Source organism: Pleurodeles waltl, chromosome 6, assembly GCF_031143425.1.
Source record: "Pleurodeles waltl isolate 20211129_DDA chromosome 6, aPleWal1.hap1.20221129, whole genome shotgun sequence".
Lineage (NCBI taxonomy): Eukaryota > Metazoa > Chordata > Amphibia > Caudata > Salamandridae > Pleurodeles > Pleurodeles waltl.
Genome location: NC_090445.1, coordinates 852,892,632 through 852,916,121, shown reverse-complemented (window position 1 = coordinate 852,916,121; position 23,490 = coordinate 852,892,632). Strand labels below are relative to the sequence as shown.

The window sequence follows — 23,490 nt, the reverse complement described above, 5'->3', positions numbered from 1 at the left end:
CACTTCGAACCAATGCACAGCTACATGAGTGAACAACTCAGGCTCTATTGATACAACTATTCAACAACACTTGTCACTGGACAAACTGGTGCTGTGGACTCAGGCAGCATTATTGCTCAAAGTTACATTGAGCATCCATCACCCTCCCAATTTTCTTTGTCCCCCCTCACCCATTGAAAGAGGAAGCTGGAACCTAAAAAGCCTTAAGCCTTTGTATTGATCACACCAAATACATTTTAATGGCCAGTCAGCTTTTTGTGGGCTTCTTTGGGACAAAGAAAGGCAAGGGATGCAGAAAAGGACTTTATCAATGCAGATAGTCCTCTGTGTTAAGATTAGCTACTTTCCCTTCAAACCGGACTGAGCAATATATCGCCTGCAGAAATGATGTTTCTGTGTTTCTGATAGAGAGTTGTAGCAACAGAATCCTCACCTTTTGAATATTCCTTAAGCTTCAGCCTGACTCCAGAAACGTTTCAGCTGTACCTCTGCGTGCTGGTGGGTGACTCCAAGTGGCTCTGCACTGATGTTGCAGCCCATGTCTATGGTTCAGTACTTGTCCCATTCCCACTCCAGGAGTCACCAAAGCTGCTCCAGAGGCCAGTGTTCATCACTATCCATATCATCTGGTAAGTCCAAAAATAAGCACATGAAATCAAAATAAGACTCTGCCCCCTCTTGACATTCGGGTGAGAAGGCTCAATGGTGGCGTCATGGCACTCAGTCTTGCTCCCAAAGTTGTCTGACTTCAGAGCTGATCCCACAACGGATTCCAGTATAACCCAAGTTTCTGGGTCTGTCTGCCAATCCATAACAGATCAAAGAGTTACATCTAGCCATGCCCTGGCTCTTAGGATCTTTGCCGACCCTCTCTGCTGCACCTTCAGGGCCCAAGGAGCCGAGAGACCTTCCATCTAGAGTACCACCGGTAGGTTCGGCCTCTGTACCTATTAGACTCTCTGAGCCCGTCACACCTCCGGCTCCAGTCTAGACCATGCTAGTCCCTAGGATTTTGACACCAATACTGAATCTGTTTGTTGTTACTGAAACATCAACGCAGGATGAGGGGAAACCCATAGTGCTGTGCAGATACTAGTTGGCATGGGCTGACCCCAACCGAAGCTGTACCCAACAACAGTTGAGGGGCTGCACCCCCCACTTGATATGCCGCTTCCACAAGGGAGATAATACACCCTACATTCACTTTTTGGCACAAACTTGGACAATGATTAGGACCCAGGTGATGAGTTTGCTCAGCTATGACATGGGTGATGACTTCACTCAGCCTTATCAAGACAACAATTATTATGATAACTTGCAGGAGACTAGTGGTCTCAGTACCTCGCCTGAAGCAAGCCTGTCACCATCTGGCCTACCCACAGATGAATAGGCTTCAACACCATGCTAATGCGTAGGACAGCCAAAGTCCTTGACCTTCAACTCCCAATGTTGGAGGTCAAAACTAACGTACTCTCCAGCCGGAGCCAACATCTTCTAAAGCCTCTTTTACCATTTAATGAGGCACTAACTGACACCTTAATAGGGGCTTGGGCCAAACCTTGCTTTGGCCCTATAGTCAACAGACAAATTACGAGACGCCATCTCCTTACCCCAATGATTTTCCTACTGCCCCTTCCCTCTCCTCCCCAGTAGGGAATCTAAATGGGTGGAGTAAGCAAGTTTTTTCTTCCACCAGCCTGGCTCTCCGATCAGTAAACATCAGCTGCCTCTTCGGAAGCTATTCCCATGCCATTTGGGACTCAATAGCTCATGTTCCTCCCTGGACCCCGTGAAGATCTCAGGCCTGTCCTTGCTTGGCCTATCCAGGATTGAAGTGATGCAGTCACGTTCATGATTCGTTGTGGCTTGGACACCACTGATCCAAAGGACGGGCCATTTGCATTAGTTTTGCCATTCTCCTCCATGTGTGACTGCAGCCAACTGGATTCTCAGGCGATGTGCAACCATCCATTATGGACATGCCAGTCGATGGAATTTGCCTGTTGTTTGACAAGGCTGAATTCCACTTAGAATGCTTTAAAGAGAGCAGAGCTACTGCACAATCTCTGAGCTTATCCTTCCCATCGCCTCTCCATCCGCACTAACCTTACAGCTCCTTTTGCTGATTTGGTAGAGCTGACATACGACACCAGCCTGTCCAGCCTCAGTAAGGAACCCAGCTGTTTGTGGATGAGGTCATGCTGCTCACTGCTTCTACAGCCAAGGTCAATGAGCCGCCCAGACCACAACACACCCTTCCCTGCCCAACCTCCACCCTCCCCTCCCAGTCCGTCACCTGTAAAAACCCTTTAGCGTGCCGTTAGTGGAGCACAGCCAACCAGTGGGATGCAAGATCCAACGATTCTTCCCAGTTTGGCAAGGAATAACAGCAAACCAGTTTGTGCTGCCGATCGCAGGGGATATGCCTTACTCCTCTCCACCGCCCTCCCTCCCACAGCCACTAATGGAGGAACAGCTCTCTATTTTGTGGCAGGAAGAAGTGTCCACCCTTTTGAGAGGATGTGAGCACCAGAAGTAAGATTTGGCTACTTTCTGGTGCCCATCAACAACACAGACCTTCGTCCTACATTAGACTTGTGCCCTCTCAACACCTTCCTCCAAAAGGAGGAATTCAGAATGCTCATTTTGGCCCAGGTCTTATCTGCCCTCAACGCTGGAGACTGGATTGTGGGGTTAGACCTACAGGACACCTATTTCCGTATACCTGTCCTGCAGGAGCGTCAGCTTTACTTGCGGTCTGTGGTGGAATAGGAGCATTTTCAGTTTGCTGTGCTCCAGTTAGGCTCACTAGTGCTTCTCAGGTGTTAACGAAAGTGATGCCGCTAGTAGCAGCACACCTTGAGAGATGAGGGGTGCCAGTCTTCCCCTTCCTTGATGGTTGGCTTTTGAAGACGAGCTCGCCCTAGGCAGTCGTCAACCACCTCCAGACTACAGTGAACTTCCTGTCATCTTTGGAGTTCACTATCAACTTGCAAAAGTCACACCTGTCCCTTTCTCAGACCCTCCCCTTCACCGGAGCTATTCTGGACACTTGTTACATGCATTTCCTTCTAAAAAGGGAGTCCAGACACTATGATGGCTATAATCCTGATTTCTCAACCTCAGTGAGGTGAGATTGACTCTGAGGCTGTTGGGATTGATGGCCTCCTGCATACTGATGGTTGAGTGTGCCAGGTGGCCAGGGTTACTGGAATTGTGCAATAGTGCGGCCGTGGCGAATTTCACATAATTATAGATTTGCCACATTTTACACATAATCCATTATCTTCTGCCTAATCTGCAGAATTTAAGAAAAAGAATTGCTGTTTCTAGCTCAAACGGTTCAAAAGTTACTAAAAATCCAGCGATACGTGTTGCTGCACAGTGAAAGGCCTTCTGCAAAGCTGGACTTGTCACCTTTTTGTTGCTATATTTGGTTATTGAAATGGTACTAATGAGGTGCAATCATTTCCCAGACAGTGTTACCAAGTTTATACATGATGAAGTAATAAAGGTATACTATTACAAAATGTGCTGCATTATGCCACATAATTTGCCTTTCCTTGCTGCAAAACTTGCTCATCCCTGCTGCATAATTTGGCTCTCTTGTGCCGCATAATTCCAGTGGCCTTGCTGGTGGCATTTGTGGGATATGCAGCGGGACCTGAAGTCTCAGTGGGCCCAACAACAAGGAGACCTCTCCATCCATGTCCAGGTCTTCAAGGAGACCCCAAAAGACCAGCTGTGGTGGTTACTTGACGACATTTGGCTCAGCGTCAGACCTCTCTGCTTACCTCACCCAGAGCTGACAAAGGTGACTGATGCATCATTTCTGAGTCTGGGCGACTACCTGAGGAGGTGGAGATCAGAGGCCTCTGGTCTCTGGCTGAGTCCTGCTCTATATCAATCTTTTGGAGATGAGTACCATCCGCTTGGCGCTGAAAGCCTTCATTTGATCCATCAAAGTGAGGCTGGGACAGGTGTTGGCAGACTACACTACAACCATGTGGTACTGCAACCGAAAGGGCAGGGTGGGACTGTACTAGGAGGCCTTGCACCACTGGAAGAGGCTGGACCACCAAGGAATTTTCCTGGTGGTGAGCCACCTTGGAAGCATTGTTGAATACCAGGGCAGATGAGCTCAGCCATTGGTGCCTAGCAGATCACGAGTGACAGTTAAACCTGAAGGTGGGGCAGGTCTCTTCTGCCAGTGGGAGAACCTTGGCTCGATCTGTTTGCCACTGCTGGGAACGCTAAATGTCAGCACTTCTGCATGTTGGAATTTCCAAGGTATCACTCGCTCTAAGATGCGTTCCAACCTCAAATGAATCTCTGGACTCCTGCAAGCCTTTCCCACAAGACCACGCCACTCCTGCCTCAAGGTCTTGCAGATCAGAATCAACTGGGCCCAAATCATCCTAGTGGCTCCTGATTGGTCACAGAGAGGATGGTATCTAGAACTCCTAGGCTTGAGCGTCTGTCCTCCAATCAGGCTGCCCCTCCAGGAGGATCTGTTATCACAGCAGCAGGGCCAGGTTCTGCATCCAGGCCTTCGTAATCTCCACCTTCATGCTTGGGGATTGAGTAGCGACAGCTGAACATTTTTGATCTTCCCCCCGAGGTGGTTGGCGTCATCTTGGCAACCAGGCATCCCTCAACTAAAACTGTACACCCCTGTCGTTAGGAAAGATTAGTGGCTTGGTGTGTTAGTCACTGGATATTCCCCCTCAAGTCAAAGGTATCTGATGTTTTGTTTTTTGTTTTGGTCCTCGCCTGTCAAGGCCGTGCTCTGGGCACTCTTCTAAGGTGGCTGTTAGCTCTTTAGGCTTTTTTGTGGTTGCTGAAATGCCCGTAATTAATTAAGTCTCTAGTTGTTATGCATTTCTAAAAAGGGTTACAACATCCGTTTCCTATGTCCCCCTTTGTCATGCCACAGTGCAACCTTAATTTGGTCCTTGTATTACTGATGTGCACCTATTTCAAGCCGCTTCACAGCTCCCCCTTGCGGATTCTCACTCTCAAGACAGTATTCCTTGTCGACATTAGGTCAGCCATTATGTCAGCGCACTGTGTGAGTAAGCTTCGGGCACTCTGTGTCAACCCGCCGTACACCACTTTTGTCCCAGACAAACTGGTTCTGTGGACGTTTAGCATCCTTCTTACCAAAAGTTGACTCTGTTCCACTTCAGTCAAACCATCACCCTGCTGGCACTTTATGCTCTGCCTTAGCCCTCTAGAGGAGAGACCCCATGGCTTGGACCTCCCAGAAAGCGCTGAGCTTTTACATGGATCGTACCAAAGAACACTGGGTGGACAATCAGCTCTTTATGGGGTTCTCGTGAGCAAAAAAAAAAAAAGCAAGCAAGGCACTGCAGAAGAGAATCTTCTCTCACTGGATTGTGGTTTGTATTAAAATCTGCTATGCACTGGCTACAAAGCTACCCCTGGAAGAACTGCATGCTCATTCTACCAAGGTCAAAGCTGCTGCCACTGCATTAGCACGTGGAGTCCCTGTCCTGGATATTTGCAAGGCAACTACGTAAATATCCATCCATATGTTCACAAAACACTATTGTCTGGACAGTCAGATCTGCCAAGGAGGGCATTGTGCTTACTAGGTTCTGCAGGACTTTCTGGTTTGAGGTCATTTACAGATCCACCTCCAAATAGGTATCTATTGAAAAGATGAGGAATCTGTGGCTAGATGTCTCTTATCAGAAGAACAAGTTACTTACCTTCGATAATGCTCTTTCTGGTAGAGACTCTATCTCCTCACAGATTCCTCACTGACCCTCCCATCCTCCCTGTTACGTGATTAGACTATATCCATTACTAACATCCCAACACTGGTGATGCCAGTTTGCTTTTGGTCTTCTCCATCTGCGGGCATGGACACTTTTGAAAGCAATTGATGTCAAAGTGTGGAAGTTGCGCCTATGTAGGTTCAGCATGTCATTTCCATAGCAGAACAGCGTCAGGGTAGAGCCACACAGCACCACTTACCACAGAGGAACTACTGAGACGTGCCCAGATCCACTCTGATGCCTGGTGAACTTTCAAAAGGTGAGGAGTCTGTGGGCTAGATAGTCTCAATTGAAGACTGTTGCTGAAGGTAAGCAGCTTGTCCTTCAGCTCCCTCCACCCTCGGCCCACTCCCCAACTTCTCCCCCTTCTTTTTCATTCTTGACGATCCCCCATTCCATCAGACACCCCCAGAGCCATCTTCCCCCTCCCCCACACCCATCTGGATGGATCACTATGCTTTAACATGAGAGAAAAAATGGAAAGACCTGCAACCACTGTTGTTTTCCCCCCCATAACCATGCAAGTTGTTTTTCTTCAAAGAAGCATTTACGAGTCACAGGACTGAGAGACTCCTCCTACTCTGTGAAACTGCACATAGGCATCGACTCCTTTGTTAGATTGTTTTATCTCCACCGTCTGGTTCAGACATGTGTATCTTCGCTCCCTCTTCAACTCGCTCCGGTTTGAAACCTTTCTTTTTTGCCTTTTACCTTACCGACTGTATTTTTCTTGACCTCTTATTTTCCATCTTCACGTTTGCCTAACTCAATGGCCCGAGCACCAACCGCGCACCCTCAGGGGCGTCCTTGCCTGTTCAGGCCTACTTAACCATGTGGCACTGACCACTATGCCAAGCTGATCGAACAAATGCTGTTTTGTTTCTGCCCTCTGCCACACAAATTTCCCTCACACCGACAAACATCTGGTGTGTAATCAGTGCCTCTCCCCTGACCATCAAGAAGCTACTTGCAACGCCTGCACATTCTTCTGGCCGAAAAAGACCCTTCGGAACCGAAGATAGCACTACCGGAGATGGCACAAAAGACTCCAGACGACACTTCGGATATCTTTGGGGAGGAGCACGTACAGGAGAAACCGGACCAAGAGGAGGCCTTCTCCATCCAGCACTCCAGCTCCAATGTGCAGTCAGATATCGAAAGCCACAAGGTGACATCAGTGCAACTCGTGAGTACCGTTGCCCCTCTGGCCCTCTCTAAGACTGCCAAAAAGCCCTATGGAGAGGTCGTCGGACCGCCTCTGCCACCAGGCCATGGCCGGGTCCGAAAAACTGCTTCAGCTGCCCCACCCTTGGCTCTGTACCGAAAATCACCAAGATAATATCTTCGGCATCAACCTCCACTTCTTCGGACCAAGATATTGTAGCTATCCCAATCCAGACTTCAGCAGCAACACTTCAGCACTGAGCAGTCTCCACCTCTGTTTCAGTGCCGATGAAGAACATCAACCGAAAACTTCGGTGTTGAAAACAAGGGAGTCAACATCTTCAGAGCCAAAAGACTCCAGTCAGTCTTTCACCATGCTATCTCCTGTTGAACCTATTTTGGAGATTATGGATGCTCGACTGTACCATCGCCATATTCAGGAGGGTACAGGGCACATTATTACTCCCCCTCCCATCATGTTCAATAGGAAACTGTCCTTCGAAGAGACTTTGAACACTTCACAACCTCCAAAGAAGGTCACTAAGGACAAGTCTACCACCACTTCTCCCAGGCCTTTTCCTCTTCCCCCTGATGATGCGCTTTCACTACCACCTCCCTGCTTCTCCTCTATCTCCCTCCCCTCCTTATTCACCTTCCTCTCCTACTGAAGGGGATCTGTCACCTCAGAATTCCCCTTAATTTACTGGGTAAGATTTGGGTGGGACACAGAAGAACCCAGGTCCATGGGACACACATGACCCTGATCCCATGATACGTACAGATCCCGAATTGTACCCCACACAACCCTCCCCACCAGAGGATACTACATCCTACCAGCAGGTAGTAGCTCGGGCAGTCGCCTTCCATCATGTTGAGCTGTACAGGGACCCCATTGAACAGGACTTCCTTTTTGATACCCTAACGTCCACACATAGGGATATCCAGTTCCTCCACATGCTCCCTGACTGAAAGAACCGTCTGCTCTAGGGTTATCACCCCTAGAGTAGACAAAAAGTATAAACCTGATCCACTATATATCAGAGCCCAGGTCCCACCAAACTCCATAGTGGCCACCAATGCACAAAAATGGGCCAATAGTCAGGCCACAAGGGACTCTCCTCCCTCAGACAAGGAGAGTAAAAATCTGGATGCTGCCATCAAAAGGGTGGCTGCAAAGGCAACAAATCATTGGCACATCACCAGTTCACAGGCCTTGCTGGCAAGATACGATCAGGCTCACCGGAATGAAATGGAGGAGCCCCTCCAATATCTGCCAAATGAGTACTGCTAAAGAGGGACAAACCATCATTAATAATTCCATCTGCTGTGTTCTGGATGCCACAGACATTGCTGCACGTGGTATAAACACCAGTACCCTAGTAAGGAGAGACGCCTGGCTTGGATGCTCTTGCTTCAAGCCAGGGGTCCAGCAAGCAGTGCTCAATATGCCCTTCGACAAGGAGCATCTTTTCAGTCCTCAAGTGGACTCCACCCCTGAGAAGTTGAAAAAAGATACAGACACTTCAAAAGCCAAGGGGGCTCTCCAGTCCCCCTCACAAAGAGGCACTTTTTGGCCCCCACATTTAGAGGTGGTTACAAATCAACAAGCTCAGAGGCCTCTACTGCCCAGTCCAGACATCCTTCAACCTAATACTCTCATACTCATACTCATGATGTTTCTTCAGGAGAGCCTTTAGAGGCAATAACAACTCAGAGGTAAGAGCACCACCAACCACAGCTGTAGCTCCACATCACAACAGTGACTACTTACGTCTCCCCAGCCCCCACTCCACACCTGTCGGGTGACGACTCATCCTCACCCTTCTCAAACAAGAGGTACAATCTCTCCTTCTCAAAGGGACCATAGAGCCTGTTCCATTACACCACCAAGGAACAGGTGTATATGTTTTATACTTCCTCATCCCCAAAAAGTAAGGCTCTCTCAGGCTTATTCTGGACCTCAGACTTTTAAAACCACTACATTCTATCCGAATACTTTCAGATGGTCACTATTCAAGACGTTATCTCTCTCCTACAGCAGGGTGACTTTATGATGGGCCTAGATCTAAAGGACGCCTGCTTCCACATCCTCATCCACCCTGCCCTTTGCAAATACCTAAGGTTCGTTATTGCAGGCAAACACTACCAGTTCAAGGTCCTCCATTTTGGAGTCACCACAGCTCCCACTGTCTTCACAAAGTGCTTAGCAATAGTGGCAGCACATCAATGTACATGTGTTCCTTACCTAGGCAACTGGCTCATCAAAGGCAGCATGTTGGCACAATGCCAAGGACACACTCAGATGACAGTGTGGGATTCACACTCAACTTTCTCAAATCCCACCTCTAACCTTTTCAAATACAACCCTATCTAGTAGCTATTCTGAATGCAGAATTGGGAATAGCAAACCCCAATCTGGCTCGGGTACATTATTTTCAGTCTGTTCTCCCCAGTTTCAAGAGAATTGTGCATACACAATCAGGACTGTTATGCGCCTGCTAGGGATGATGGCCTCTGCATTGTCATTGTTGCCAAGCCAGACTCCCCATGTGTCCCCTACAGCAGTATCTGTCTCGTCAGTGGTCTCAGTCACAGGGTCACTGGGAGGATCTAGTGTTGTTAGAGCATCAGACTCACTGCTCTCTATAATGGTGGAACACCACCAAACTGTTGAAAGGACGGACTTTTCTGTACCTGTACCTCAAATCATTCTATCAACTGACGCATCCACAAGTTGGGGTGCTCACCTCCAAGGATTCTCAATACAGGGCCATTGGGATCTCCATCACCAATACCTAAACATCAGTTACCTCAAGCTTCAGGCAGTATTTCTAGCCTGGAAAGCAATTCCACAACAAGGTTCTCTTAGTCCTCACCGACAACATGACAGCCATGTACTACCTTCAGAAACAAGGGAGGGGGACATGAACAGCCCAATTGTCGCAACTTTCTCAGACAATATGGAAAGAGACCATCACATTCACCTGGTGGCAGAATACCTCCCAGTTACGGACAACAACTTTGCAGATCTGCTCAGCAGGATGCAGCAACAAGTCCACAAATGGAAACTCCACCCACAAGTCCTTCAAAAATACTTCCAGAAATGTGGAACACCTCAAATAGACCTTTTCGCTACAGCAGAAAACCAAAATGCCCAAACTTCACCCCAGGTACCCAAATCCTCTCCAAGGGCAATGTTCTATGGATGAACTGGGCAGGGATATTTGCCTACACTTTTCCACCTCTCCCTCTTATTCCATTTCTAGTTCGAAGGATCTGGTGGACATCTCTCACCATGATCCTTGTAGCTCCCACTTGGGCGTGGCAACCATGGTTCTCCACACTCCTGGAGCTCTCAATAGTCCCCCACAAGAAGCTTTCCAACAGACTGGAGCTTCTCACTCAAAACCAAGAGCAGGTAAGGCACCCAGACCCCAAGTCACTCAACCTCCCGATATGTTTCCTGAGTTCATAGAGTTTGGTTATTTAGATTTGCATGCAAAATGTATGGGCATTCTCAGGGAGGCTTGTGAACCCACAACTAAAGCCCGTTATGCTGCAGAGTGGAAATGCTTTGTTTGCTACTGCCAGACCATACACATTAATCTCACTAAAGCTACTGTCTAAGACATCATCTGTTACTTGCTCCATCTACAGAAAGACAATCTAGCTTAGACCTCCATTTGCTTACCCCTCGCAGCTAAAGCTGCAAATTTACATCCTGGGTTTAGAATTCCAGTAATCAAAGCTTTCATGGAAGGCCTTAATTGGGTCTTTCCACCAAGAGTGCCAACTGCACCATCCTGGAACCTCAGTTCTGTCCTTAACATGCTCAAGGGCCCTCTTTTTGAGCCACTTCATTCATGTTCTCTTCAGTACCTGTAATGGAAAGTGGCATTCTTAGTCTCTATCACATCACTCAGACGTGTTAGTGAACTCCAGGCTCTAACATCGGAAGAACCTTTCTTCCAAATTCATAGAGGCAAGGTGGTCCTTGGCAATAATCCGAAGTTCCTTCCAAAAGTAGTTTCTCAATTCCTCATCTACCAATCCATTGAGTTAAGTCTTCTTTCCGCAGCCTGACTCTGTTGCAGAAAGAGCCCTTCGTACTCTAACTTTTAAACATATATTGATGTTTTACATTGACAGAACTAAAGATTTTAGGAAAATCAGGGGTGTGGAATTTAATAAAATATATACTTGTCCATGGGCCAGGTTGCTTCATAAATGTAAAAAAATCTACTTGTCCCCGTCTACCCATGTAGTGTGGCGGCAAATTATAGCAGCAATCTCAGTATATAAGAGTTCTGATAATAGTCTGTCTGATTATGTCAGGGCTAATACAAAAGAAGGGCTTGAATACTAGCAATTTCCTTATTTTGCTACCTTTCCACAGATCTACGTACTGAGGCTGGAGATAGCAGTAAGCAATAGTTCCAGGGTTGGAATGCTCTTTTGAGTCTTTACAAACCTACTCACTCGCATGTTTTAAGGGTTTTCACAAGCTGTTTTCTAATCATTTCCCATCCTGAGAAAGGGTGGAAAATTACTTCTGACAAGGGTCAGAAGTAAAACTTCTTCCAGGGTTGAGAAAAAAGTGGTTAAAAGGAAAGTGAACTTGTAAACGCTAGACAAATATTCACACGAGCAAATCTACACGTGCATATTTGCTTGTGCTAAAATACAGTTCACAAATATTTTCTAAGAGTATGATTTCTTGGTCTACTTCCGTAAAGTCTTGTTAATTCATGATATACACAAATAGACTAATACAAAGACATATACCTTGGATGCACTTTTGTGACTTTCTTTAAAAATCCCCCAACCCCCAAATAGGTCTGATGCTTAGCAAGACCTTTTGTTTTATTAAAATTCTGTCTCTAACAATCTATCAGCTAGCTTTACTGTGACCGATCCTACTTGCATAACACGCTCCATCTCTGGATACCCTGACAGGTGACAAGTTCCACGCTCTAAAAATCCATGTTACATTACATTACAATGATTGCAATCTGCTCTGTCACAAGAAGCATATCGACGCACAAACTAGTTTTGTTCAGTGCCAAGAACTATTGTGGCAATGTGTGCTTTTTGTGACCAAATAGTTTTTTTTGCTTTTCGCTAATATTTGTTAAATTGGTGGGGGGCCAGAGGCTCCCACAACAACAAAGATTTACAAAAGCCATGTCAAAACAAGACATGAATTGACGAGCCCAATTGACTGACCAACAATGTCAGACCTATTGGCTTTGCCAATGCTTGTTTGTATTCATGTTTCCCATAATCTTGTCGAAAGTGGTTACATGGACCTTCCATTATGAATATTATTTAGAAATACTAGCATGCATTAACACATTTTATTAACTGATGCTTCAAAGTCATGGTGGCAAAATAATTCACACTAGTTCAGCCAAACTTTTTTTTCCCTAGTTGCATTTTTTTGTGAATGTTTTATTCTGAAAGCCAGAAATCATCAATCTTGCTTTCAAGCTTCTGCAAATATTTGCATTTAATCAGAAAACACTGTGGGTGAATTATACATAGCCTCATGTTTTTAAACTTTGCAAACATGTGTACACATGTTTTTACTGAAACCACTGTCAATAGTGCAATCCTTACAAAGTTTACATGTATTTAGAACACTCACCCTAATAATAAAGGCTTTGTAGTAATGAACAATAAATAAAAGTTCAAACTGAATTAACACATGTACACAAATATTACTTCAACTGCGGACAGTTTCTTTCACAGCTCTGAAATATAGTACTGTAAATTGACAGCCAAAGGGTTTGTCTGCAGGAGGTTGAGCCTACTTGTTCCAAGGACAAAATAAACCTGAAAATGTGTTGTCCTTGACCCCAAACAATATGCCCTGGGTCCCTGGCTATAGAAATTCCACACCCCTTAAAACTAAACAGCTTTTTGTAGCTTTTTCACTACCTCATAAAGGCAATCCAATGTCCAAAAAACGGCATAGCTAGATGGCCACTAAAATGTATACAGACTTGTTATGCTAAAGCAAAGAGACAAGTTCCTGTCACTCTCAGAGTGCATCCTACTAGGAAGAAAGGAGCCACTACGGCTTTCCTTGGAAACATGCCCATGGCTGACATTTGTAAGGCAGCTACATGGTCTACACCACATACATTTACAAAACATTATTGTTTGGACGTCCTGCACACCAGGAGGCTAATGCAAGCCAAGCAGTACTCAGAACACTTTTCCAGTCAACTGCAACTCCCACAGGCTAGCCACCACTTTCATGGAGTGCCTGCTTTACAGTCTATGCAAAGCATGTGTATCTCCAGACATCAAACGGAAAATGTTACTTACCCAGTAAGCATCTGTTTGTGGCATGTAGTGCTGTAGATTCACATGCCCCCCTTCTCCCCGAACACCTGTGTCCGTTTAAGTTACTATTATACTTGTATATACTTGTGCATATATAATTACATTTGCATGGACATCTGTTTCTCTATACTTCCTCCACACTCTTTTTTTCACACACCTTTTTTCCACACACCTGCGGTAAAACAGTCTAACAAAGGAGTTGATGCCCATGCGCAGTATCATTGAGAAGGAGGAGTCACTCGATCCTATGACTCGAACACACTTCTTTGAAGAAAAATAACTTGCAACACTCCGAACCCAACACTAGATAGCGGGAGTATGCAGAGCATGTGAATCTACAGCACTACATGCCACGAACAGATGCTTATTGGGTAAGTAACATTTTCCTCTTTTTAAATATATATATTTTGAAAACAAGAACTTTGTTACAAGGTAAGTACATTTCTAAACATAACACTTTTCACTTGCAAAAGTGGAGCTTTAGTGCAATTTTTGAGTTCTTCAATGTTAACCTATGGGAGGAAAACAAGTTCAGCAAACATGTACTTTACAACGACTTACAAGACCAATCTCTGAGACTTAAGGTATGTCTTGGGCAAGGGGGGGTTGCAGGCTCTGGCTAGGAAGCTGATCATGCCCAATGTGTTTCAATAGAGATTGGTCTATTTGGGAAAAAGGCTGCAGGCTCTGGCTAGGAAGCTAGTTGGGGAAAACCAACAGGTAGGTAACAAACGTGGGGTGCCCAGGGATGTAGGTAAACCTTTGGTCCTCTTCTGAGCAGTTTGATCATCATTGCGGGCATCTCCCGCTTAGCGGAATGACCAATGCAAGGGTGTCGTTTGGTGTCAGGATTCTGGTGTCAGTAGCACTCGCAGTTGAGGGGTCCTGTGGTCGGAAGCTGCAGGCATCGTCGTGGAGTCCAGGAGGGATGAAAACACAGTGGACTCAAGATCAGAAGAGCTGGGGGATGTTGTTGACACCAAGGAGCCACTTCAAATCTGGCCTTAGGCGACGACTGCAGTGGCTGCTTCACATGTATGGTTTCTCTCACCACAAAGGCCGCTGGAGAGGGCACTGCATGCAGAGGCTGCAGGCGACTTCAGGGAGTCCAGGAGGGGTGAAACCACAATGGACTTGGAATCTGGGGAGCTGCGAAACCTTGTTGGCACTGGAGGGTCCACTCCAACTCAGGTTGGGGACGGCAGGTGCCGTGGTGACTTCAGGTGTCGGGTCTTTGCGGTTCCGGAGGCTGCAGAGTCCTTTTCTTTAAAGTTTGTTGGGGAGCAGGTTCGCTGGTCACGTGAGTCTGAAGTCTTTTTCGAAGCCAGGCAGTCATCCTGGTTTCTGAAGGCTCAGCTGCAGGACAAGTCCTCTTTTCTTGTGGAGTACTTCTAGGGTTGCAAACAGGCAGACGGGGTTGGTACCAGGTCAGCAGCTTCTTTTCTCCTAACAGTGTGACTATTCGGTGTCCTTGGGCCTCTTAGGTCGTCAAGATCTGAGTTCTTGGGTTCAAGGGTGACACCTAGATACCCAATTTCGGGGCGTTACAGGGAGTGCCAGGTGGCAGCCAATGGGTTGCCCACCTTTGGGATGACTGCACCCTCTCTATGACCACGTCCACCAGTATCCCCTCCCCATTCTGAGGATACCATCGCCATGGGAAGCGCCTTAGCCTGATTATCAGCATTGAGGACTGTCAAGTATTGATCTAAGGACACCAGTTGATCAGTCACCATGGTGACACTGGCACCAGTGTCTCTCAGTGCTTCATTCCTAACCCCATTAATATGTGTCTCTTGTCAGTATCTCTCCAGATTACTGGGCCTGACAGCCAGGTTAGCTACTTCCCCACCCTCTGTGACATGTGTTGCCTCAGTAGGCACACTGGCGTGGTCAGGGCCCACCTGGATCCCATCTGGAGACTTACCACTGCATATAATGCAAGTGCACTAGAAGCATTCTTTTTGTGGGGATAGGTATGGTCTCCAGTTCGGTGTCCAAGAGCCTTGCAATCATGAGGCCAAGCATTTTTAGGATCCCAGTTTTTACCTTTGTACCCGCCCTTGGATTGAGAAGAGTCTCGGCCCTCCCCTTTCCCCCCAGTGCAAGTTTTTGGGGGCCCTTAGAAGACTTGTTGCTTTTATCCTTGTTCTGGTTACCATCTTTCCCTTGGGGGGAGGGGGCTTTGTGGTGTACCCCACCATTGGTAGTTTTGGTCACCCTTGTTTTGACCCAGTGGTCTGTCCAGTACATGTATTTTAAATGGCTTCCCTAGTCACTTACTATGTCTGAGAACTGACCGAGACATAACGGGGGCATATTTGCTCGTGCGGATATGCCCTCACTTGTAATATAATGCACCCTGCCTTTAGGGCTGTAATGCCTGCTGGAGGGGGTGACTTGCATCTATTGCATGCAATGTTAGGGTGCATGTCCCACAGGCTGCGTGCCATGTCATGTTTTCACTTTTGTCGGCACCAAGACACGCAGCCTGCAATGGTAGCCTGTTGTGTGGTTGGTCAGGGGTCCCTTATGATGGCACAATTCATGCTGCAGCCCGTAGAGACCTTCTTTAGTACCCCAGACCCTAGATACCAGGGGTTCCATTTACTTGGGACTTAGAGAGGATGCTAAGGTTTTGCCAATTGGGGAAGCAACTGCAGTTTTGGGAAAGAGATCTAGTACTGAGGACCTGGTTAGCAGGAACCCAGTGCACTTTCAGTCTAAATCATATCAGATACCAGGTGAAAAAAGTGGTGGATAACCATGCCAAAAAGGGCGCTTTCCTACAGTATGTATCTTACCCATTTGTTCATTAAAAAAATAAAAGATATTAAAATTAATTCTGCTACGCATTGCTTAAGAAATAGCCTCCGGAAGGATTGAGGGCTCATTCCACCAGGGCATTGTGCCTGTTCTTGGCAGCTGCCAGGTCACAACATGAAACACTATTGCCATGACTTTCAGGTAAGGCGGGAAGGGCATTCCACCCATTCCCCCAAATTTAACTTTTTGCTCTGAGCTCACTCCACAATAATCTCAACACCGTCAGATTGAGCCAGGAGAGTGTGGTACTTTGACCTAGCAAGCATTTGCTCTCCAATACTTTTACTCCTTTGGGAGGGTCGCCTGTCTCAGCAACAGGACATGTTACATCCAAATCTCCACAACCTACACCTTCATCCATGGAGATTGAGCTGCATCAACTGAGCAGTTTTGACCTGCCTGCTGAAGTAGTGAATGTTATCCCTGTGGTTTCAAGCCTGTCTACCAAATCTATTTTTTGGGTCACTGGGCGAAGTTCCTGGCCTAGTGTGGAGAATGTCAAGTTGATCCTTCAAGCCAAATAAACATTGGGCCAGTGGTAAAATAAACCTCACAACATCACAGTTGGCAAGTTATTGGTTATATGCCTACCTTTCGGCCTTTCTACATTTTATGACCCACATATTGTTTCTTGAAGGGCCCACATATATGCTGCCCGCTCTATTTATTATGCTGCAATGTGACCTTGATTTGGTATTCAGTAGTTGATGTGCACATTCTTCATGCATATGCACCGTTGCTTATTGATATTTCTGACCATTAAGAAAGTGGTCCTCATTGCAATTACTTCTGAATGCCATATTAGTGAGGTACAAGCTCAGTACAACCTCCATGTACCATCTTCTTTCCTGGTAAATTGGCTGATAAGTTAGTGCTGTGAACTCAGGCCTCTTTTTTGCCAAAGATGGTGTCACCTTCCACATGGGACAAATTATCACTTTCCCAGCATTTTGTTTGCTCCACCTCATCCCTCTAAGGAAAAGGCGTGGCTGCACCTTCTAGACCCAAAATAGCTCTTTGTTGTTATTTCAAGCGCATGACGAAGATCATAGCTTTGCCATTGTTGACAAGGAGGAAACTGGCCAGAAGCAGACCTTGTCTACGAGGATCATCATGTGCGTAAAGACATGGTGTGCCCTGGCTAAAAAGCTGCCTCCTAAAGGCATTGGGGTTCATTCCACCAGAGGCTTGACCGTCAAAAGGATGCCATCAAGAGGTGATCCTGTGTTGGACATCTGCAAGGCTGCATTATTGTGCGTCAGTACATGTTATTTTCTTCGTTAGGATGGATAACAGGCAATGGCATGCATAAGCAAGGGTTTATGGATCAATTATTATATGTAAGTAATTTTGTTTTTACAATGTGAACCTAGTCTAAATTCACATGCCGTGCAAGGCTGGTGGCCCCAGGCACAGGGATCAATGGCCCTTCTTTCATAGCATAGCACAGGGGTTATGGTTCGCCAGATAGGGAACTTGGGATGTGGGGAGGGGGTGGAGGTGATTTAATGTGCTGGAAGTCTGGGTTGGCAGTCTTGTTTTCAGGCTGAAGGGGTGGAAAAAGTAGAAAGTATCATTCTGAGAAAAATGATCTACTGTAGAACAATGGTGGTTAGTTATTTGTGTAAATAAATATATTCAGGGAGCACTTTGGCAGAAATCTGACCGTCTGAGGGGTAGCTGGTGGATTTTGAGTCACAGTGATAATGGCTGGTGATAGTAGGTGTTCTGGCCAACAACTGCATATTTTCTCCTAGAATATTAATGGTGTTAAGTTGCTACATAAGTGTAAGATAGCTCTGGAGGAACTAAACACCCTTAAGCCACAAATCATCTGCCTCCAGGAGACACATTTATCCCACGCAGAAATCCCCTTGGCAGGATATTGGCAATAGAGTTTTATGCACCTCTTGTTTTCCCTTCGCTCAGAGGAGTGTTGCTTTATGGGCTCGGGACAGCAAATAGGGGAGGGGTGGTGGGGGGGGGGGGTGAGTCTTTTGGCAAAGGGCCAACTCTGGGGGCCGGTGGCTTTTCACACCACTGTCACACCACCACCTTCCGGACCACTGCCTGCTCTTAAAAAGTGAAACTGAAACATTTCATTTTTGTCTTTTTTTAAACACACCCAGTTTTCCTTTTAAGGAAAAAGGGATGCGTTAAAAAAATAAAAAATCTTGCTTTATTTAAAAGCAATCAGACATAGTGGTCTGTTGACCCCAGCAGGCCACCATTTCTGTGATTTTTTGCGATTCTCAGTGGGTCGCAAATCATGACCTACCTCATTAATATTAATGAGGTAGGTCTATTTGCAGCCCACTGAGAATCACAAAAGAAACTCAATGGAGTTTCTTACATTTGGAATTGCGATTTCCTAATTGCGATTCGCATGGAATCACAGTTAGGAAATCCCAGTTCCAAATATTCATACATCTGGCCCTCAATGTGGGAATGGCTTCTCAGAACAGGAGTACAACAAAGCCCCTAGGATAGTCTCCTTCAGCTCCTTGGGGGATCCCCAAAAACCACCGATTATTTCTATGTGACCTGTTCTCCAAATCTTCCACCTTGGATGAGAGACTGGAAAACTGGAAGTCATGCTGGAATTCAACAGCCATGCGGAGGGCCGCCTGGGAAGTCTTGTCTGCCCCTAAACGAGATTGAATGATATCTATATTTTTAGATGGGTTCCGTAGAAGGACCAGAGTCTTTAGGGAATCTTTCTAGTACTCCTCCCCGTGCTGCAAGAGGAAATGATAGATAGCGTACAGGGTATCCTGTACTGATGATGATCCTGTTAGGGCAGGGGGATCCCTCCGGGAGCTCCATTCTTGTAGATAGACTGGTTGGCAGCTAGTGTGGTGATTGGGGACACAGACATGGGTAGAGAGCAGTTGGAGAGTGTTAGTTCCATCCCATCTGGATCGCATAGTAGCTCCAGTGCCAAGTCTAGTGGAGAACTAGGATTCAAAATCCCCTGTACAAAGTCCACCAGATGGGTAGCTGACAAACCCCCAGGAGCACTCGAGCCCCTTGAGGAAAATATAGTAGTAGTAACAGGATAGGTATCTGAGATCATGAAGGACCTCCTTGGGAGCTCGGTCGGACAGATTGAGCAGTTTGATCATCATTGCGGGCATCTCCCCCTTAGCGGCAGTATCCGTGGTCGTACCCCTGAGACAGCTGCTAAGCTAGGCTATGGAGGTTGTGCATCGTGAGCCTGCCTATTTCCAGAATACAACTGACAGACAGTCATGTCTGCATTAGTCACATCTCTCGGCCCCTGCTAGGCTGGGGAAGCATTTGTTGAGGCAGAAGGGCACTCTCTAATAACTGCCATGAGCTGCATGGGGAGGGGTAATGGTCTAAGGCTGCGCCGCTGATTTTGGGGGTGCTTCTTTGGTCGCTTTACTCCCAGTGCACGTTTTACCACTTGAGGCGTTTGAAGTGGGAACAGCAAGAAGGGCAATGAAATAATGTACTCTCTGAGCATAGGGCATCCCGTCCCCCCTCTGCCCCCTCTTAATAGAGCCAGCCGCAGACAGAAACATAACAGAGTTGTCAGGGGAAGCAGTCACCGACCAGTTTGGACAAATCAGGGCCTTCCCCAACAGGTGAGGAGTAGCTACTGAAGATTGAATGGAGCTGTAGGCCCCCAGGACTCCTACAGCTGCTGTGAATGTTGTCACCCTGCTTTCTAGGGAGAAGACACTTCTTGCCAAGCATTGAATGAGAGTGAATACCAGTTACAGCCAGCTGCCCCCTCTTTCATTTCCCCCTTAGCAGGCATCCTATCCAGTGCACGACTGATGAGTCAGAATGTAAGTCACAATAGGTGCAGAACCATGCTAATTATCTCTGTATTCCCAGTATTCAGCTCCTGCTGACAAAGAGACACTCCAGAGGCTTGCAACAATGTATCAAACAAAGTGTTAAGTGTGGATTAGGGCCAGCTACCGCCCAGGCCACTAGTTTAAGTGGAAACAGTGCAGCTGGAGCAGATAAGAGAACGCCGTTGAGATTCTCTGAATGACTTGCAGGAGGGGGACTCAATCCTCCTCACCCGGTATGCCACCAGAACTCTGAATCAGTGGCCGAAGACAGAACCTTTACATCAGTGCCAAGAATCATGGGAAAATGGCAGCTGCTGCACATGCTCAACTCCACCAGAGACACCTCTACTGAAGCCAGCAATCCTCCTGCTTTCAATGGCACTCAGCCTCTGTGGGGCCGTCCAAAGGTGCACTCTCCCTCACTGTGCTACCCCTCCCACCCCTGGACCAAAAAACAACATATACAGGTGAGACAGCAGATAGGGCAAGGATTCTAGCAATATCTGATAACTTTCACACTCCAGTGCATCTCTATGAGCCCCAGACCCATGACTGACTGTGCTCAGCAATGTGCCATCTTGCTCTTGCATGCATAAGCAAGGGTTTATGGATCCATTATTATATGTAAGTAATTTTGTTTTTTGCAACGTGAACCTAGTCTAGATTCACATGCTATGCATTGTTCCACCATAATGGTTGATGCCTGGAAGAGCATTATAAAACAGTTATTAATATTGTATTGTATGGAGGTAATAATGCATATCTTCTATTGAGAACACAAAGGACCCAGTAAGTTACGTTTATAATTGACTTTGAAATAAACAGAACATTTATTTCATTGTAGGCTCGTTCTATCAGCATCAATGTACGGCGGAATCTTGCATTTAATACATTAAGCCAGGAAGTTCTACTCAAAGAATTTTCTACCATCTCCTGAAATGGATACACCACTGGATTGCTCCATTCCTTCATGGACTTTCAATACTGGAGTACCTCTGACTGTAGGGCTTCCAACTTGTGGCCCACCTTCCAATTTGGCGGTCTACTGAACTGACAACACAAGCAAGCACTTTTGTGAGGAGAGCTTATGTGCTGAAGCTGACCCCACAAATACTTTTGTCTGAAAGACTACAGGGGAAGTATTTAGCCAGATAAATATCTCCTGATATGTTTTTTAATTGTGTGACTGCTGTCCGAATTTGGTTTACTTAATCTATATATTGTCAGGAGGGTTTGGTGAGGAATCCAGAGAGAAATGATGGGTGTGGTGCTTGATAATTTTTCTCTAGTGGAATGCATTTTCAGTCCTAGAGCTATAGTAAAGAAGTGATTCCTGATTTTTCAATGGATAAATGTCACTTAATTGAAGTCCAAGTTGGCATGAAGCTAAAGGCAGCACAATTAAGCCTTACCTTCTCACTTAAGGACTCTTCAGAAACATTTGAAGCGGAATGTGTGTGTTAACCTCTAACCTCCCTGGCGTTTCCCTCCTTACTAATTGAAGCTGGCGACTGTCGTTCCACCATGAAAGTGATGTCCACAAATGTATCTAATACACAAACCTGGAAGGGGAGGATTCAAAAATACAGTTTTGCCAAGTATTATTTATTTTTAACACGTTTTGACTCCCACTGCCATAGTTTGATTGATCCTCAAGCTAAAATGATTAAAAAGTAAATGCAATCTGATGTGTTTTATATATGAATAATTACACTTTCTGATTTCTTCCAATGTTCTGCATTATGTTGTTAAATAGAAAAACCATGTGGGAAGAAGGCCTTATTATCATTATTCTTTTTATCACCTACACAGTTGTATGAGTAGAATGTCATAACATCAGTACATTTCCCCAGACCATTGTCCATTATTCTTTCCACAACTTAGTGGCTTAAGAAGGACGACCAATCTGAATTGCTTCGATATATAAGCCACTTACTGTATTTGTCATTGGGCCCTGCCTAAGACAGCTTGTGTGTTGCCTGTTGCAAGGCCTTTTGTTATCCTACAGCTGGCTTCGAGCCTACCCATTGCTTTCCTTTGGTTTGTTTCATTGTCACTCATTTTATTATTCTTAATTGTAGCTGTGCGGGCTTTCTTTCCTCTTCTTGTGTTTGTCCTGCTACTAGAGAATGGACACACTACTATGTCCTTCCACTGCTTGCTTTTTGAGGTTCTACTGTTTGCTTTTTGTTTAAGCATTCTTGGGTTTTTCAGTTGTCTCCCTTGTGGGCTTCTATCCCTCCCCTCTGCTGAACTCTGTGTTCCTTTCTGTCACCCATGTGCATCTAGCCACTTTCCCTGTGTTGCCTTCTCACTCATGCGATTTCTCCCCGCTGTACTGTCTTGCGAGTTAGAGAGGATGGGACCCTTTTGGTTCCATGTGTGAAGTATTCATTTATGAGTCCCCATCCTGGGGAGGATGCTACAACTGGCGACGAGATAGGGGATATGTAACTGGAAGAACCAACAGTGCTCTCCCAGCGAGTTTGCTGTGGTCCAGCAAGCTTCTTCTGCGTGCCCCACGCGCCTCAGTCGAAGTAAAGATTGTTGTTTGGCTATGTAGAGTCAAAGCACCACTCCAGCCAGTGCCAAGCTTTCGAAGGATACGAAGGCCCTACAGAGAAATTTGTGTATCATTGTCCAGGAACCTGCTGGTGAGACTGTGAAATAGGTACAGCACCACAACGCAACACAGAGTTACAAGATACGATAACGCTAAAGGCAGTGATGCAGTGATCACCGGGTACAGAGAAGTGCTAGCAACAGGAGATAGTTGAGTGCAAAAAAAAATGCTGAAGGCAGCAACAAACAGATACAGAAAACACGATAAGCCGTGACAGGTGCAAGAGAATGCTGTAAGTGGAAGCAGATAAAGGCAGAGAAACATTAAAAGTGGTGATAATCAGATATAGAGAATACGATCATATGATGATGGGACCCTTTTGGTTCCTGATGGACTCTGTATAACTATGACGTAAGTTTTAGGATGTGGTGAATAGATTTCATGTGTAGAATGTTGAGTTTGCGCTTGCACACGGAAGAATAAAGACGTGTAAGACCATGCTCTGTGTATGGCGTACTAATTTATGAGTACCCAAGCTGGGGAGGACGCTACACCCTCCAGCTCCACTTTGCTATCTTTCCCCCATTTGATCCTCACCTCCAACGCCCCTGTATTGCTTCCGCCACCACTCTTCCCTCGTGTTACCTCCCCTCACCAGCATTAATAAAGAACGCTTTTGTGCATTTTTTGTCCTTTTATTTGTTGACCCAAATCAGATCAGTACCAAAAAAACAGAAAAGTAGTTAGGTCAAAACCTCTTTATTTAGTTTTAATTCCATGCGGCACACCATAGCGGGTAATGTGCAGCATGGCTGAAACTCTTGGCAAAGCCAATAGGTCCCATAGATGAGATCCATCATCTTTGCCAATACGTTGTTAACAAACTTTGGGCCTCGTTACGAGTGGCCTGTGATTCCCTATTTGGCCGGTGACAAGAATTACTGGCCAGACT

The 23,490-nt window shown here is 46.1% G+C and overlaps 1 protein-coding gene across 3 annotated transcripts in view; it reads left to right on the top strand.

The window, feature by feature from the left end:
- ARMH3 (armadillo like helical domain containing 3) overlaps positions 1-23,221 on the top strand; it is a 748,421-nt gene extending 725,200 nt beyond the window's left edge. For all 3 annotated transcript variants that reach the window (XM_069239576.1, XM_069239578.1, XM_069239579.1), the window contains exon 26: positions 20,820-23,221. In XM_069239576.1, coding sequence (XP_069095677.1) covers positions 20,820-20,912 — 93 coding nt within the window. In that variant the 3' untranslated portion in view covers positions 20,913-23,221. The remainder of the gene's footprint in view (positions 1-20,819) is intronic.
- The last annotated feature ends 269 nt before the right edge of the window (positions 23,222-23,490 follow it).